The sequence below is a fragment of the Trichosurus vulpecula genome, chromosome 6 (genome assembly GCF_011100635.1).
Source record: "Trichosurus vulpecula isolate mTriVul1 chromosome 6, mTriVul1.pri, whole genome shotgun sequence".
Taxonomy (NCBI): Eukaryota; Metazoa; Chordata; class Mammalia; order Diprotodontia; family Phalangeridae; genus Trichosurus; species Trichosurus vulpecula.
In genome coordinates, this window is record NC_050578.1 from 215658414 (window position 1) to 215675928 (window position 17515).

At 39.5% G+C, this 17515-nt stretch overlaps 1 protein-coding gene across 1 annotated transcript; it reads left to right on the plus strand.

Annotated features, from left to right (window-relative positions):
- The first annotated feature begins 7599 nt into the window (after positions 1-7599).
- On the plus strand, positions 7600-8107 carry LOC118855272 (ubiquitin-conjugating enzyme E2 N-like). Its single transcript, XM_036765353.1, has one exon. It carries the CDS (start codon positions 7600-7602, stop codon positions 7981-7983), a length of 384 nt encoding a protein of 127 aa, XP_036621248.1. The 3' UTR covers positions 7984-8107.
- The last annotated feature ends 9408 nt before the right edge of the window (positions 8108-17515 follow it).

The window sequence follows — 17515 nt, forward strand, 5'->3', positions numbered from 1 at the left end:
CCAGGTTTTTCTGAAGTCTGCCTGCTCATCATTTCTTATAGCACAATAGTATTCCATTACAACTTGTTCAGCCATTCCCCAATTGATGGTCATCCCCTCAACCTCCAATTCTTGGCCACCACAAATAGAGCTGTAATAAATATTTCTGTACATGTGGGACCTTTTCCCATATTTATGATCTCTTTGGGATGCAAACCTAGAAGTGGTATTGCTGGGTCAAAGGGTTTGCACAGTTTTATGGCTCTTTGGCACAATGACTATGAATTATTGATCAAAGAAGGGATAAAAATGTTCATGAGAAATAAAAGAAACAACTTTCATTACATAAAATTAGAAAGTTTTACATGGAGAAAGTCAATTCAGAATGAATGAGAAGCTATAAATTGGGGAATAAAAAACTTCAAAGCAAATGTCTCTGCTAAAGGTTTGCTACTCAAGATACAGAGGAAATTAATGCAAATATAGAAGAAGAAGAACTATACCCCAATAGGTATAGCAATCTCAGGGAAAGAATGTTCCAAATCACCCATTATGCATATATATTAGGGGCATATAATATACATACAGAAATATTTATAGTAGCATCTTTGTGGCAGCAAAGAGCTAGAAACAAGTTGTGTACCTACGGGTTGGGGAATAGTGAACAAATCATGGCATATGACTCTAATTGAAAATTATTTTCACCATGAAAATGACAAATACAAAGAATTCAGGCAAACAGGAAAACTTGTGTGAACTATTGCCAAGTGAAATGAGCAGAACCAGAGGACAATTTACACAGTGAGCACAAAAATAGGAAAAAAAAAACATTGAAGGATGTCAGAACTCTCACAGTGCAGTGACTAAGTGTGACTTCAAAGAACTCTTCCTGAAGCATGAATCCTTCTCTGCAGAGAAGTGGTAGACTATGGTTACAGGATGAAGCATATGTGTCATTTGTGGCCAATGTGTTGATTGTTATGTTTAGCTATCCAACTCTGTTGTGAGGGAGGGCTGTACTTTGAGGCTTAATGAGCTACTTGGAAATAACAGTGGTGTTAAAAAAAAGCATCAACAAAAGTACAGTTTATGAAGGACTTTACTCATAACAGCCCTTTGGAGGAGGCAGTTCAAGTGTTATCATCTACATTTCATAAATGGGGAAGTGAGGTTCAGAAAGGTGGAATGACACACCAGAAGGAAACAGCATGGAGGGATGATCTGCTCCAACCACAACTTCCCACATTCTCCTCCTGTCGTGCTCATGAGATAACCAGTTCCTTCTAGTGGAAGGGAAACTTGGGGCCTGGTACTGACTGTTTAAAAGAGAGTCATTGATGTGAAAGAAAAAGAAGGAAATGCCGATAGAGGGATTGGGAATCTATTCCTCCCCACTCATGGTCCTGGAGGAGGCTCTGGGGAGGAAACAAAGAGAGAAAACAAGGCTTCTTTATCTCTTTATCTGACCTTATGGCCGAGGGAACAGCAATAGGCAGAAGTGATGCATATGTCCTATCACAAGGACCAATAAAAGGGTCCTCAATTTGATGCGATCCACAGAGCAAGGGAGACCTAGAACTCAACTCTGGAGTCTTCAGCAACAATAAGGAGTAAACAAAAAAAAAGTTTATGATACCAGAGATGATCAAGATACAAACTTAGGAGAGAAAAATTATTCAAAAACATCTATAACAAAAACCTCAAAGCAAAAATCAGCTTGTTCACAAAGATAATTAGAGTTATTTGAAGATAATGATGCAAAAGTTTCTAAAAATTTGTTATAAAAGAAATAATAACTATGGAGGAGAGAAATGGGGAAAGGATCAACAAATAACAGAAGAGATACAAAACCTTACTGTTATAACAAACTCCCTAAAAATCAGAATGGAACAAATGGAAATTAGTGATTCCAGGAGACAAGAAGAATTTTTAAAATAAAATCAAAAGAATGAGAAAATAGAGGAAAATGTAATATATTTCATATTTTAAAATTGACTTGGAAAATAGATCAAAAGCAAATGAGAATCACAGGATTACTTGAAATTCATGACTAAAAAAAGGAAGAAGAATCTGGATGTGATATTTCAAGAACTTGTTAAAGTAAATTACCCAGAAATATTAGAACAAGAGAGTAATGTGAAAATAGAGAGAATACACTGATCAAATCCTGAAAGAAAGCCCCAAATGAAAACTCCCATAAATGTCATTGCTAACATCCAGAACTTCTAGACAAATTTAAAAAAAAAACACTACAAGCAGTCAGAAAGAAAAAATTTAAATATCAAGGAACCACAATCAAGATTGTATAAGGCTTAGCAGCTATCACTATTTAAAAAAAAATGGGGAATATGGAATGAGATGTTCCAAAGTGCAAGAGACAAAAGTCAATAACCAAGAATAATTTTACCCAGTTAAATTGAATATAGTTCTACAAGGGGAAAAAATGAACCTTTAATGAAATAATTATGAAAGATTATCATATATTCCTGATAAAAAAACAGAGCTAAAAAAGAATTTTGAAATATAATATAGGAGTAAAGAGAAAAATTAAAAGGTAACAACAAGTGAACATTCAGAAAGGACTTTTTAAGAAAGAACTGTTTACATTCTAATGGAGAGGGAGTATTAAAAGTTCCTTCAGAATCCTAATATCGCAAGGGATCATGGAGATAGTCAGTTGACAAAAAAGACCTACAAATAATTTTATGTTTTGAAGATGTGGTAAGAAAAAAAGAACGGGGGAGAATACGTTAAGGGTAAATGGGGGCAAAGATAAGGGAAATCATTAATATATATAATCAGGTTGTACAAGTGGAACCATCTGCAAACATGGGAGTAGGTACAGCAGACATCACTTGAGCTTCACGTTCATCTAAACTGGTCAAAAGAGAACAGAACACACACACACACACTATTCCAATCTCCTTGTTTTACAAATAAGGAAACTATTGTTTCCAATAGTCCAGAGAAATAAAATGAAATAATTTCTCCCAGGTCACACAGTAACTGTCAAAAATGAGACCCCAAATCACCAGGTAGCCTGGCATAGGCCACCAGTGTTAGAGAATAAGGTTTCTACAATAGGAGAGATGAAATTCTGATGTCTTTGCCCAGAGAAATATCAACTAGTTTCACTGTGCTAAAAGCCAAGCAGCTAAAAAATACTATTTTTGAAAAAGAATTTTCTTTTTTTATCTCTCATATAGCAGAGGAAGTGACAAAGGAAACTATTTCTTTGGGTTTTTCTTGCCCCATGGGGAAGGATCTGGTTGAAGTAGAAAATACGGGAATCTTGGAAGATCTCACGTCATCCTATGGTTTATGATAGCCATGGAGGGAAATACCAGGCATGACACGTGTGTGTGTGTGTGTGTGTGTGTGTGTGTGTGACATATACCCAGGACTTTAGGGAAGTTAGTAGCAAATTTTCATAGAAATGAGATGCATGTTTTCCCTGGAAACAGGTATATAACAAGGGTGCCCCTTGTCACCATTTGCATTTGAAGTAATGTTGGAAATGATAGCAATCACAGTAAGACATATTAAAATTATGTTCTATCAATAAACAAATACTTATTAAACAACAACTAGGTGCCAGGATTTGTTCTAGATGCTGAGACAAACAAAACCAAAACACACTCTGGCCACAAGGAGCTTATATTTTAATCAGGAAGACAATGTATACATTTATAGATATATACCAAATAAATACAAAACAGATATTAAGTAACCTTGGGTGTGAGGAAGGCATTAGCAGCTGGGGACCAGGAGAAACTTCACGCAGAAAATGTTACAGAAGAAAAGGGAAGGAGGGAGGGAAGGAAGGAAATAAAGGAGAAAGAAGGAAGTAGAATATTACAGAAGGAAGGAAAGGAGAATTTATTAAGCATTATGTGCCAGTACCAGGCTAATGGTTGAGCACTTCAGCTGAGTCTCAATGGAAACCAGAGGTTCCCAGAGGCAAAGGTGAGAAGTGAGTTCATTCTAGAGAGGGGGGACAGTCAGTACAATGGCAATATTGTTTGTGAGGAAAAACAAGTAGTCTAATTTGATCCAATTGTAGAATGTTTGTGGTGGAGGGGAGAGGTGTGTACAGTAATAGTAGAAAAGGAAGATGGAACCAGATTGTAAAGAGCTTAAAATACCAAATAGAGGAACACATATTTGACCTTGAGTTAGTAAGAAAAACTTGAGGGGGGAAGGAAGAAGCCACATTGCTAGACTTGAGCTTAAGGAAAATCATTTTGGGAGCCGTGAGTCAGTTGGTTGGAGTGGGGAGACACTTGAGTCAGGGACGCCAATTAGTCAACAAGCTTTTATTAAGCACCTACTCTGTGCCAAATACTATACTAGGCTCTGGAGATGCTGTGTTGTGTTTGTCCTTCATTTTTGAAGAGGACCATGACATCAGGGAAATGATGACATGACTTGCAGTTGACTTTGATTTGAGTGAGGGAGGGCTGTGCAAAGCCACCAGCCTCACTTTCTCCTCCAGAGCCAACTGGATCTAGTGACCAGATATTCATCAGGATGACTGGAGATGACCCAGGATGCAATGGGAGACCCTGGCCTTTTAAAGCTAAGGCCTTTTCATGTACTCACTTAGAGTGAGGTAATGCCCAAGGAGTTTACATTCTATCAGGGAAACATGTACTTATATGAATGTATGCTAGAATACATAGAATAGAATACATGCTAGAATAGAATGAAGCTAATGTACTTATGGAGGGTAGTAGCAATTGGGAAAGTAAAGAAAGGCCATGTAGAAAGTGATGCTTGAGCTGCATCTCTAAGAACAAGAATGACTCCTATAAGGCAAGGGTGATGAGAAAATACATTCCAGACATGAGAGACAGCCAGTGCAAAGGCTTGAAGAAATGATGCACCATGTGAAGAACGCAAAGGTGGCCTCTTTGGTTGGATTGTAGAGTCCAGGAAGAGTAACGATATATAGTGAGGCTGGAAAGGAAGACTGTGACAAGGCTGTGAAAGATTTTAAAAGCCAAACAGAAATCTGTATTTTGTACTTTAGGCAATAGAGAGTCACTGGAATTTATTGAATATGTGAATGACATATTCAGACCAATACTTTAGGAAAATCACTTTGACAACATTGTGGAGGATGGAATAGAAGGAGAGACTTGAGGCAAGGACACCAACTAGAAGACTATTATGATGGTTAAGGTGAGAGGAGGTGATGGTCTAAACCAGGATAGAGTCCATTTAAGAGAGAAGGAAGCATAAATAAGAGAAACCATAGAGATAGAAACAAGATTTGGCAACTAATTGGATATATGAGGTGAGTAAGAATGAAAAGTCAAGGATAACACTGAGGTTGCAAACCTGGGTGACTGGAAAGATGGTGGTACCTTCAACAGAAATAGGGAAGTTTGGAAGAGGGGTAGGTTTGGCAGGAAAGATGAGTCCTATTTTGAACGTGTTGAGTTTGAGATTGCTACAGGACAGTTTGAAATATCTAGTAGGCAATTAATGATATGGTACTGAAAGTTGGGGGAGAGATTAGGCAGAGCTACATATACACATCTGGGAATCATCTGCAAAAAGATGACAAATAACCTTATTGGAGCTGATGAGGCCACCAATAGAAAAAAAAGTGTAGAAAGAGAAATGAAGAGGGCCTAGGATATAACCTTAAAGAATTCCCACTGTTGGGGGGACATGATATGGGTAATGAGCCAACAAAGAAGACTGATAAGAACCAGAATAGCAAAGTCCCATGAAAGTCTATAGAATAGATAGAAAGTAGCCAGGAGGAAGGGGTGGCCAATAATATCAAATTCAGCATCACTCAACCAAGAACAACTACTATCTCCCCAATTATTTGAGTCTGTCTTTATTTCCACAAAGTGTTTTGCAGTTATACTCATACACAAAGCTTACAAGTCCTTTATTCTATTAAAGTTCTAACATTTCCTCCATAGTCAGTTTTTCAGAATAAATTATTCTTTGTTGTAAGCTTTCTTCTCTTGTCTTTTGGTATTCCAAACCTTACTTTTCAGTCTAGGAGTTGCCACATAGTCTTGTGTTATCCTGACTGACTCCTTTATACTTGATCTCTTTCTTTCTGGGTATTTGTGGTAACAGAAAGAGTCTTTCTATTTTCACTTTGCTCTCTGGTCCTGACAGTTTGGGGAAGTATTTTTTATGATTTTTTGAAATATTGTTTCTAGCTTTTTTGGTTGGTCACTGTCTTTTCTATAGTGTTCCAGGTTGTATTGTACCTCTTCTCTGATCATGATAACAGCAGCAAAAACAATGGTAATGCTCAGTCCCTGGATATGCTCTCTTCTCTCTCTTGGTTGCACCTCAGGGAAGCAGATGAGACATCAGCCTCTAGTGATTCCCATGGTTGAAGCCACTTGGGCGTGGAAGCACCTTTCTTCTACACACCATCTTGGCCCCAACTTTTTCCTATTCATTGTAGTGGTAGCACCTTCCAAACCCTTGACTACTCTTTAGTGCCCTTGCATACACATTTTGCTTTTTTTGAGATTTCAGCTTCTCTCTTCCTCAAGGACGGAAAGTGGAAGAAATTGTCTTTTCAGAAAAAAAGTCAGAGCCTCATGATTCCGAGAGGTATGCATAAACAGGCATTGGAAACCTTACATCTTCTGGTAGACAGTGATCCCAGTACCAAGCTACACTGTGAATATAGTGGTATCAATGGCAGAAAGAGAGGAGTTAGAGAAGGGGGCTTGCATTGGCCTCACATCTAGGCCTAGTTTCACCATGTGGCTACAACCTCCATTCAGTCTCTGGAAGGGACCTTTCATCAGGTACCTCTCCCCACACTCAGCTCTCAATGATGCTGACCCTTCCCACCGTGTTCCAAAGTCAGCACTTTCAGGTACTATGAGTCTTCTTAATGGGACTGTAAATAACTAAATATTTTGCAATCATTCCAGTCTAACTGCTGGTTCAAGTCAATTCCCCTGGACTCAGGATGAGCCTGCTTATATTGCCTTATATGGCCCCTTCCTCAAATCCTGACTTATGATTTTTCTTTCACCTTCCATCCTTAGGGAAAGAGGAACTAAAATCTCAAGAGAAGGCTAAATGTGAATACAATTTCCTTATATTCCAGCATTTTGCATGGATGATAGCAGTGACCTACTATCTACTAATAATAAGAGAAGATTCAGCAAAGATTCAATTATGAATCAGAAGACCTTCATTTATTTCTTGACAGTCACCCACCAGCTGTAGGATTTTGAACAAACTATGTTCAAGTCCCACCTGGTTGTATGTCCCACCAAGAAAATCAATTGCAGAGAAGGTGTAGACCTGCACTGGTAAAAGTGAAAAAAAAAGCCAAAACACATCACATCACCAATCAGTGTTGCATGGTAAACTATTTTTAAACAGAAAAGTGATTAAGCAGTGGGATTTCAGATATTATCATTTCATGGCACACACTCTATAGGAAGTGCTTTATTTGTCACTGACAAGTGTGGAGGGCTTTGAATACCAAGCTAAGAAGTCTGGACTTTATTTTGTAGGCAGTGGGGAGCCAAAGAAGGTTTTTGAGCAAGGGAGGGATGTGAAAAGAGACGAGTTTTGGGAGATGAGACCCCGAGGCTGAATTCCAGATCAGACAAGATGGCCGGGATGCCCCACAGGATTATTAAGGAAACCCAACGTTTGCTGGCAGAACCAGTTCCTGAGATAAAAGCAGAACCAGATGAAACCAATGCATGTTATTTTCATGTGGTCATTGCAGGCCCACAGGATTCCCTCTTTGAGGGAGGGACTTTTAAACTTAAACTATTTCTTCCAGAAGAATACCCAATGGCAGCTCCTAAAGTACATTTCATGACCAAAATTTATCACCCTTATGAAGACAAATTGGGAAGAATATGTTTAGATATTTTGAAATATAAATGGTCTCCAGCACTGCAGATGTGCACAGTGCTGCTCTCAATCCAAGCTTTGTTAAGTGCTTCCAATCCAGACGATCCGTTAGCAAATGATGTAGCCGAGTAGTGGAAGACCAATGAAGCCCAAGCCATAGAAACAGCCAGAGCATGGACTAGGCTATATGCCATGAATAATATTTAAATTCAATCTCAACATCAAGTGTGCATCACTTCTCCTGTTCTGCAAAGACCTCTTCCTTTTTTGTTTGCATTTAATGGACACAGTCTTAGAAACATTACAGACCATCTTCGGTCCTTTGGTGATTAAATGCACATTAGCAAATCTCTGTCTTGTCCTGATTCACTGTTGTAACGCATAAGCAGAGGCTAGAAGTATCATCTGGATTGTTGAGAAATTGTTTAAAAGCAGTGACCCAGCTCTGCTTTTATTCATTTCTCCCATCATGGTTTAAGTATCAGCACTGTGAATGAATAGTTGTCCGTTAGCTGCAGGGGTGTGTCTTTTTTTCTTCCAGTTTTGTGGGCTCCTTTTCCCTTTTTATGGTGATGCTAATTGCATTGGTTAAAGCAGCTAACCAGTTGTACTTTAGAATACTCCCTCTAGCCAAGTCAAACTCCTTAGACACTGTAGATGGATAAGCTCGGTTGTTTGAACAAAAATGGGAACATTAAACATCACAGCCCTCACTAATATCGTGGTTCTGCTGTCAAGTGTAGAAGTCTTCCTTCAAGAAAAGCTTGTGACCATTTTGTATGGCTTGTCTGGAAACTTCTGTAAATCTTATGTTTTAGTAAAATATTTTTTGTTCTAAAAAAAAAGAAAAGAAAAGAGTTTTAAGGTGTCAGATTGTCTGTTTTGTGTTTCCTTTTCTGAATAGCGATAAGACTTTTTTTGAGAGAGAGAGAGACATGTCCAAGCTCAGAGTCAACCTTCTAAGTTCAAGGGGTCTGAAAGTCCTGGGTCCCATAAGTCAGTCAGTCAGTCATGAACAAGCATTTCCTATGTGCCAGGAATGGTGAGAAGTTCTGGGGACACAAAAAGAGGCAAAAATATAGTCCCTGTCCTCAAGGAACTCACATTCTAATGGGGGAGAAAACATGTTTGCAACCAAAGTACATTTTGTATGCAAGGTGTCCCAAAAGTCTTAGTGCAATTTAATGCCATGTGTATATATTGTTAAACCTGAAAATTTGGTTGAAGGAAACAACAGAGCTAGGTGATAGAAAAATCCATGTTGTTTATTATTTTCCCTTAAAGCATAGCGGAGCTAGCTTACTTGTACGTACAAGGAGTCAGAGTATAAACTCTGGCTGCCTGAACAAAGCAATGAGAAAACTTATATACATTACTTTAGCAGAGGTAGCAAGCCTGTATGACCTCATTTTTATGACCCCCATGTATGTTTAACCATGATACAAGAAGAGGATTTTCCTTAACTGAATAGATTGTAAATACAACAAATTAGATAGTTGACAAAGTGTCAGTTGGAATTACAACCCAGGATCTCTGTGTTTAATTTGCCATTAACATTCCACAACATAGCATATGCCCATAAAATATTAAGATAAGGAAAAGTCACATAATTCAAGATAGTGTCTGGGGTCAAGGTTTTTCACCCTCAATGGCCATGGACAGAGCAAGGAATGCTCCATCTGGGTTTGTTGACATAAGATAGAGATATCTCTGAGCTTACTCAGAGAATAAAGAGACTGTTAGGATCAGGCTTTTCTTCTGGTTAAGTAGTTCAGGCCCTGAGTCTTATTGAAATTACAAAAATGATATAAAATAGTATAATATTTTCCACAATATGTATCTGTGTGTGCATTTGCACACACATGTGCACTGAGTAGATAAGAGGTAATCTAAGGGGAGAAAATACCAGCAGCTGGGAAAATGGGGATGTGAGCTGAGTCTTGAGAGAAGTCAGGCAGACTAAATGGTGGAAGTGAGGCATGACAGCATTCCAGGCATGGGGGACCGCCAACACAAAGACTGCAAAGGAGCACTTAGACAGATTGGAGGAGAACCAGGAGAGAGGATTGTCATGAAAAAACTTGAGATCAGAGAGGATCCAGGAGAGAGGATTGTCATGAAAAAACTTGAGATCAGAGAGGATCCAAGAGAAGATGATCAGTAAAGTCAAATGATAGAGATGTCAAAAAGGATGAGGATCAGAAAGGGGTCATTGTATTCTCTAATCACACACACACACACACACACACACACACACATTTCTGTCCTGGATCTCCTGTCCTGTTTTGCTCATCTATTATTGCTGGAAACCAAACAGTTCTGAACCCCTCCCTCCCCACCCTTAGCTACCCTTGGAAGTCAGTCAATTTCAGTTCCTCTAGAGTCTCAGAACTGCCCCTCCCTCATTGGAATCCTCCCCTCCTGGAAAGATTTCCCCATCTAGCCCAATCCCATCCATGACAAAAGGCTGTTAAGAACTGAAGCTACTAGGGAGCTTAGCCAGGGCATGGGCTGGGGAGAAGAACATTAGAAGAGAGGCAGATTTTAGAACCTAGAATGTCAGAACTTAAAGGGCTCATAGAACATAGACCAAAGATCATCCCAGTTTGAAGACACCATTTTGTCCAAAGTCTTCATTTTACATAGGAAGAAAATGAAGAAGAGAAGAGTCTTGCCCAGGGGCACACAAGAGACTCAGTGGAATAGCTGAGCTGCCCCTAATCCTGCTACACTAGTTCAACTAGCTTCAGAGCCTCAGCCTACTCTGTACCTCAATTGTTCCCATCCTGGATCTCAAAGAATCTCCTACCCTGCTCTACACATCTGATGTTGCTAAAAATGAAGCAGCCCTGAGGCTGTCCCCACCGTTGGTTATACTTGAAAGTCAGTTCCCCCAGGCTGTCAAGACTGCTCCTCCCTCACTGGAACTCTTCCTCCTGGAACTGGCCCTTCTTGGACCAATCCCCCATTTCTTATCACAGCCCCACCCCAATAAAGTGCTAACCAAGGACTGAAGCTGCTAGGGAGTTTGGCTGGGGCATGACCTGGGGAGGACTCCACTCTCATTAACTTCTATTTATCCTGCTCAGATAGGACTGTAGCAGAGCTGACTTGGAGCAATATCCTGGATCAAAGTGAGTTGTCTTAGACTGGGAATCTGGGCACTGGGTTCTGGGAATGCAGAGCTGCCTCCACATATCTTCCATCAGCTTCTGTCACCCAAAGAACCACCAATCTTCCCTTGCTCATTCAGAAAGGGAAACTGAGGCTCAGAGAAGGGAGAGAAGGTTCAGGTTCACCTAGAGAGCCAGGAGCTGGGAATAATAATGGCCCATTTCTATAGCCCTTTGAAGGTCACAGCTGGCTATCCTCACAGCAACCTGGGAGGGAGGTAGTGAATCCTCTACAAATGTGTTAACTAGAACTCAACTAGAACCTCAGTGCTTACTGCTTGACAATCCTTTTATTTTCCCTGGTTTACTCACAATCTTACACCCCATATTGTCTATTCCAAAATTTCTCATCTGTTTACACACACACACACACACTCAGAGACACCCAGCAGAGTCAGCAGAGAAGCTTGCCTCCTACTTTCCTGAGAAAATAGAAACCTTTTGCATGTCTTTAGTGCTCCACATCACATCCCTCTACCTCATCCTTCTTTTGCTTCTGGCTCTGAAGAAAAAGGTGGCCCTCCTCTGTCTAGCCTAAGGCTAGCCCTTGATCCTATCCCCTCAGTCTCTGCAGTAGAAGAGAGTCAGTATAGTACCCTAGCCCCTGTGGGCCCAGTAATGATTCCTCAAAGTTAGATGTGGGTGCCCACCCAGGATTGCTTTATTATTTCAAAATGCCAACCTCATTCAGTGCTGATCTACAATCTGACCAGAAGTAGCCAGGGAGTTCTGACCCTCCCATGTTCCTAAATGCTGAGACACCACGTCCTAGGAGACTCAAGAAGTTTCACTAAAATGTCCCTAAGAGCCTTGGTCAGGCTGATGACCTAGTATGACTCAAGATTCTTGAGTAAAGGAATGACATGGTCAAATTAAAGAAATGTATGGATTTCTAACAGGTCACCAAAAAGAGTATTTAAGGAGGTGGGAGACTAGTCCTAACTTCTAAGTAGTGTCAGGGAGAGCACATCCCTTTTAAAAAAATAGTATTTTATTTTCTCCCAATTACATGTAAAAACAATTTTAATATTCATTTTTAAAAATAAATTATAGTTCTAAGTTCTATCCTTCCCTCCCTTCCTTCCCCCTTCCCTGAGATGGTAAGGTAATTTGTTTTACGTGTGCAATCGTGTAAAACATTTCCATATTAGTCATTTTGTTCGAGGAGAGAGAGAGAAAGGAAGGAAGGAAGGAAATTTAAAATAGTCTATATTTTCAGCAATACACAAATCCAAGACAATTCCGAAGAACTCGTGATGAAAAATGCTATCTGTCTCTAGAAAAAGAAGCAAAGGAGTCTGAATGCAAATCGAAGCATACTTTATAAACTTTATTTTTATTTGGGAGGAGAGGGGGGTCTGTGTTCTCTTTTGCAACATGGCTAATATGGAAATATGTTTTGCATGACTGCACAGGTATAATCTATATCAAAGTGTTTGCCTTCTCCAGGAGGGGGAAGTTGAGGAAAAGAGAGGAAATTTGGAACTCAAGAATTATAAAAATGAATGTCAAAAATTGTTTTCACAGGTAACTGAGAAAAATAAAATAAAAACATTTCTTTTATTTAAAACAAGAAGTTTATTTTTAAAAAAAAACCAAGATGTTTGACTTGAAGGGAAAACTATCCCTACTGAGAGACAGAGATTGCCCTACATGTAACAGCTATGTACAAAAAAGTTATAAAATTGTCTTTGGTTTTACAATGATAAAAGAAAAATATTGAAATTATCCAAACAAACAAGGTATGCAAGGATTTTTTGTGGTTTTTTTGTTGTTGTTGTTAAACAGTGAGAGCAAAATAACTTACTAGAATATAAAGATAACAGTTGAATGAGCATGCCACTAATGGAGAAAAGAGATATTTTCACAGAACCAGTTTGTTGTTTCCCCTCCCCATATCCATTTGATGTTGATCAAAACATACCATCGGCCATTTAATTTTTTTAAAATACGCATTATGCCTGTGCACATACTCCAGTTATTTTATGTACAATAAAGGAATGGGGGAAGGGAATCAAAGGAGAGAAAACTATACTGCAGTAGTCAGGATATGGATGAACCAAATCTTGGTTTTCTTTTTTTTTTCAGGGCTTTATTTAGTTATTTTTTGTAGTCAAGACTTGGAAAAGTGATGGAGAAAATGTTAATAATGCAGATGAAATTTAAAATTATGTTGTACATAATTTTTTCCACAAGTCAGGTGTAAATATTTATTAGCATACCCCTGTTTGAATGTCTCCAGTGATGGTCAACTTCTTTCCATTTTTGGACTATAGTTGTTAAAAGGTTCTTTCTTATTCTGAGTCAAAATTTGCTTCTAAGTAACATCCACCCACTAATGTTTGTCAGAGCAACACAGAATATAGACTTCTTCTTCTATATGGCAAACCTTTAAATATTTAAAAGCAATTCCTTGCTTCCCAAAGTATCCTCTTCTGCAATCCAAACCTTTTTCAGTTCCTTCAACTATTCTTCAAATGAAATAGTTTCCAAATCTCTCAGCATCCCAGTCATTCTCCTTAACATATATTCAAATTCATGAGCATTCATCTTAAAATACTTCTCATTTCTAACCTTGACTCTGCTTTGACTTCTCTAGCCCTGAACCCAGCTTGTCACCTAAGCTTTGTCTTGTTTTGCTCACCAATGCAGTCTTGCTCCCCATTCACGATTACAGCTTAGCCAGTCTGATCCTTTAAGACACTGTTTATGACCAAGAGACGGCTCCAGAGGAGAAAGCGAGGCTGTCACTTTGCACAGCCCTCCCTCACTTAAATCCAATTCATTTGCATGCCATGGCATCACCTCCCTGATGTCATCATCCTCTTTGAGAATGAAGGACAAATGACAACAAGAGTGACAATACTACCAAGAAGACAGTTTCAACCCTACTTTTCAACCATGTTCAACTGACCATTCCTCTTACTAAATTTTTCTTTGACAAAAGAATGCCCGCTTGAATTTCGACTGGTAAGTTGTATGCCACTGTGTATAAAATGTTTTTCTCATTTACTTTGCCCTTCACAAATGAAAACCTATCCTTTAATTTATCCCTTAAGATCCTTAAACAATTTGATGAACATCAATCCTCCAATGGAGCTTTAATTTCATTAATATTGGTATTTCCTCCTATAAAGCAGAATTCCATCTATGCCTTCCTTTCCTTTATATCCTTTGCAACCCCATAAATTTGCCACAAGAGTTCCACCCAATAGGCTGTTTTCATGCTCTCTTCACACCATGTAGATAACAATGAAGCACACAGGCTGTCTATTATTTTTCTCTTCCTTTTGCTGAATGATGACCTTTTTTAATATGATTTCATATTTTCTTATTTAATATTTTAGTTTTCAACATTGATTTCCAAAAGATTTTGAGTGACAAATGTTCTCCCCATTTCTACCTGCCCCCTCCACTCCAAGATGGCATATATTCTGATTTCCCTGTTCCTCAGTCAGCCCATCCCCTTCCCCCTTACTTTCTTGTAGGGCAGGATAGCTTTCTATGCCCCATTCCCTATATATCTTATTTCCCAGTTGCATACAAAAACAACTTTTTTTTTGAGCATCTGCTTTTAAGACTTTGAGTTCCAAATTCTCTCCCCTCTTCCCTTCCCACCCATCCTCCCTAAGAAGGCAAGCAATTCAACATAGGCCACACATGTATCTTTATGTAAAACACTTCCACAAAAATCATGTTGTGAAAGACTAACTATATTTCCCTCCATCCTAACCTGTCCCCCTTTATTCAGGTTTCTCCCTTGACCCTGTCCCTTTTTGAAGGTGTTTGCTTTTGATTACCTCCTCCCCCTATCTGCCCTCCCTCCTATCATCCCCCCTTTTTATCCTCTTCCCCCTACTTTCCTGTGGAGTTAGATACTCAATTGAGTATTCACTCCTCAAGTCAAATCCAATGAGAGCAAGATTCACTCATTCCCCCTCACCTGCCCCCTCTTACCTTCCAACAGAACTGCTTTTTCTTGACATATTTATGTGAGATAATTTACCCCATTCTATCTCTCCCTTTCTCCCTCTCTCAATATATTGCTCTCTCTCCCCTTAATTCACTTTTTTATATCATCCCTTCATATTCAACTCACCCTGTGCCCTCTGTGTATATATATATGTGTGTGTGTATATATATATATATACATACACACACACATATATATGTATATTCCTTTCAACTACCCTAATACTGAGAAAGGTGTCATGAATTACACACATCATCTTTCCATGTAGTAATGTAAACAAAACAGTTCAACTTTAGTAAGTCCCTTATGATTTCTCTTTCCTGTTTACCTTTTCATGCTTCTCTTGATTCTTGTATTTGAAACTCAAATTTTCTATTCAGCTCTCATATTTTCACTGAGAAAGCTTGAAAGTCCTCTATTTTATTAAAAATCCATATTTTACCTTGGAGCGTGATACTCAGTTTTGCTGGGTAGGTGATTCTTGGTTTTAATCCTAGCTCCTTTGACCTCTGGAATATCATATTCCAAGCCCTTTGATCTCTTAATGTGGAAGCTGCTAGATCTTGTATTATCATGATTATGTTTCCACAATACTCAAATTATTTCTTTCTGGCTGCTTGCAATATTTTCTCCTTTACCTGGAAACTCTGGAATTTGGCGACAATATTCCTAGGAGTTTTCTTTTGGGGATCGTTTTCAGGAGGTGATCGGTGGATTCTGTCAATTTATATTTTACCCTCTGGTTCTAGAATATCAGGGCAGTTCTCCTTGATAATTTCTTGAAAGATGATATCTAGGCTCCTTTTTTGATCATGGCTTTCACATAGTCCAATAATTTTAAAATTATCTCTCCTGGATCTATTCTCCAGGTCAGTGGTTTTTCCAATGAGATATTTCACATTGTGTTCCATTTTTTCATTCCTTTGGTTCTGTTTTATAGTATCTTGATTTCTCATAAAGTCAGTAGCTTCCACTTGCTCCAATCTCATTTTTAAGGTAGTATTTTCTTCAGTGGTCTTTTCGCCCTCCTTTTCCATTTGGCTAATTCTGCCTTGTAAGGCATTCTCCTCTTCATTGGCTTTTTGGAGCTCTTTTGACATTTGGGTTAGTCTATTTTTTAAGATGTTATTTTCTTCAGCATTTTTGGGGGTCTCCTTTAGCAAGTCATTGACTTGTTTTTCATGGTTTTCTTGCATCACTCTAATTTCTCTTCCCAATTTTTCCTCTACTTCTCTTACTTGCTTTTCCAAATCCTCTTTGAGCTCCTCCATGGCCTGAGACCAATTCATAATTTTCTTGGAGGCTTTTGATGTAGGCTCTTTGACTTTGTTGACTTCTTCTGGCTGTATGTTTTGATCTTCTTTGTCACCAAAAAAAAGATTCTAGAGTCTGAGTCTACATCCTTTTTCACTGCCTGGCCATGTTCCCAGTCAACTACTTGACCTTTGAGCTTTTTGTCAGAGTATGACTGCTTGCAGAGTAGAGAGTACTTTGTCCCAAGCTTTAGAGGCTATACTGCTGTTTTCAGAGCTACTTCTACTCCACTGGCACTGCAAGCTCTGCCACAGCAGTGCTCCTCCTCCCCCCAGAACCACCAACCAGGACCGCAATCCAGATCCAAGCAGGGCACAGCAAGAGAGCCTGCCTCTGTGCCAGCAAAGCATTCCTTGTACTCCCACTCTGATCTGCCACTTGATTCCTCCCATGGTGTGAGCCAGGGACCCTGGAAGCAGCTGACACTGGAGCTCTGGAAGCAGTTGCAGGAGCTCCCTGCTGCTGCCACTGTACCACTTCCCAGCCACCATCCAGGCTCTCCTGGGCTGGAGACCTGCTTCCGTCTGCTATTTTGTGGGTTCTGCAGCTCTGGGATTTGTTCAGAGCCATTTTTTACAGGTGTTTGGAGGGATTTGGGGGAGAGCTTAAGCAAATCCCTGCTTTCCAGCTGCCATCTTGGTTCTGCCCCTTTTTCTATTTGTGAATGTATTGTTTTCCTTGGGAGCACAGTTCTGGAGAAGAGTTGTAGATTCTCTTTCTAGTAAGGGCCTCCTGTCTGCTGCTGGAATGCATCAATTGTATCTTGATCCTCCATTTCCAACTGTGCAGGTGTGTCTGTTTCATTGATTGGTTGCCCATCAAATCAGAATCTGATCTGCCTCATTGACAAACCCTGATGTTCACAATAGGTTTTCATTAGTTTACTGAGTGGTGTGTGCCTCTTAATCTTAAATTGCACCACTGAACCATCTTGCCCTGCCACCTTCAAATCAATGTGGTTGTTGTTTTCAGTCTTGACTCCTTTCTTTGACTTTTCATCAGCCATGGTGGGTCCGGGGGTCCCCTCAGCCACTGCTTCACAAAAGAGGCACCAGGATGGTCCGCTCCAAGGAAAGGGGCAAGGGAGAGAAGCAGCAGTAGCAGGAGGAGGAGGGAGATGATGGTGGTGATGATGAGGAAGAGGAGGAGGAGGAGAAGGAGGAGGAAGAAGTGGAAGAGGAGGAGGAAAAGAGGAGGGGGAGGA

Bases quoted from the DNA above. Each gene is read 5' to 3' on its own strand.
- LOC118855272 (XM_036765353.1), top strand. From the start codon at position 7,600: ATGGCCGGGATGCCCCACAGGATTATTAAGGAAACCCAACGTTTGCTG.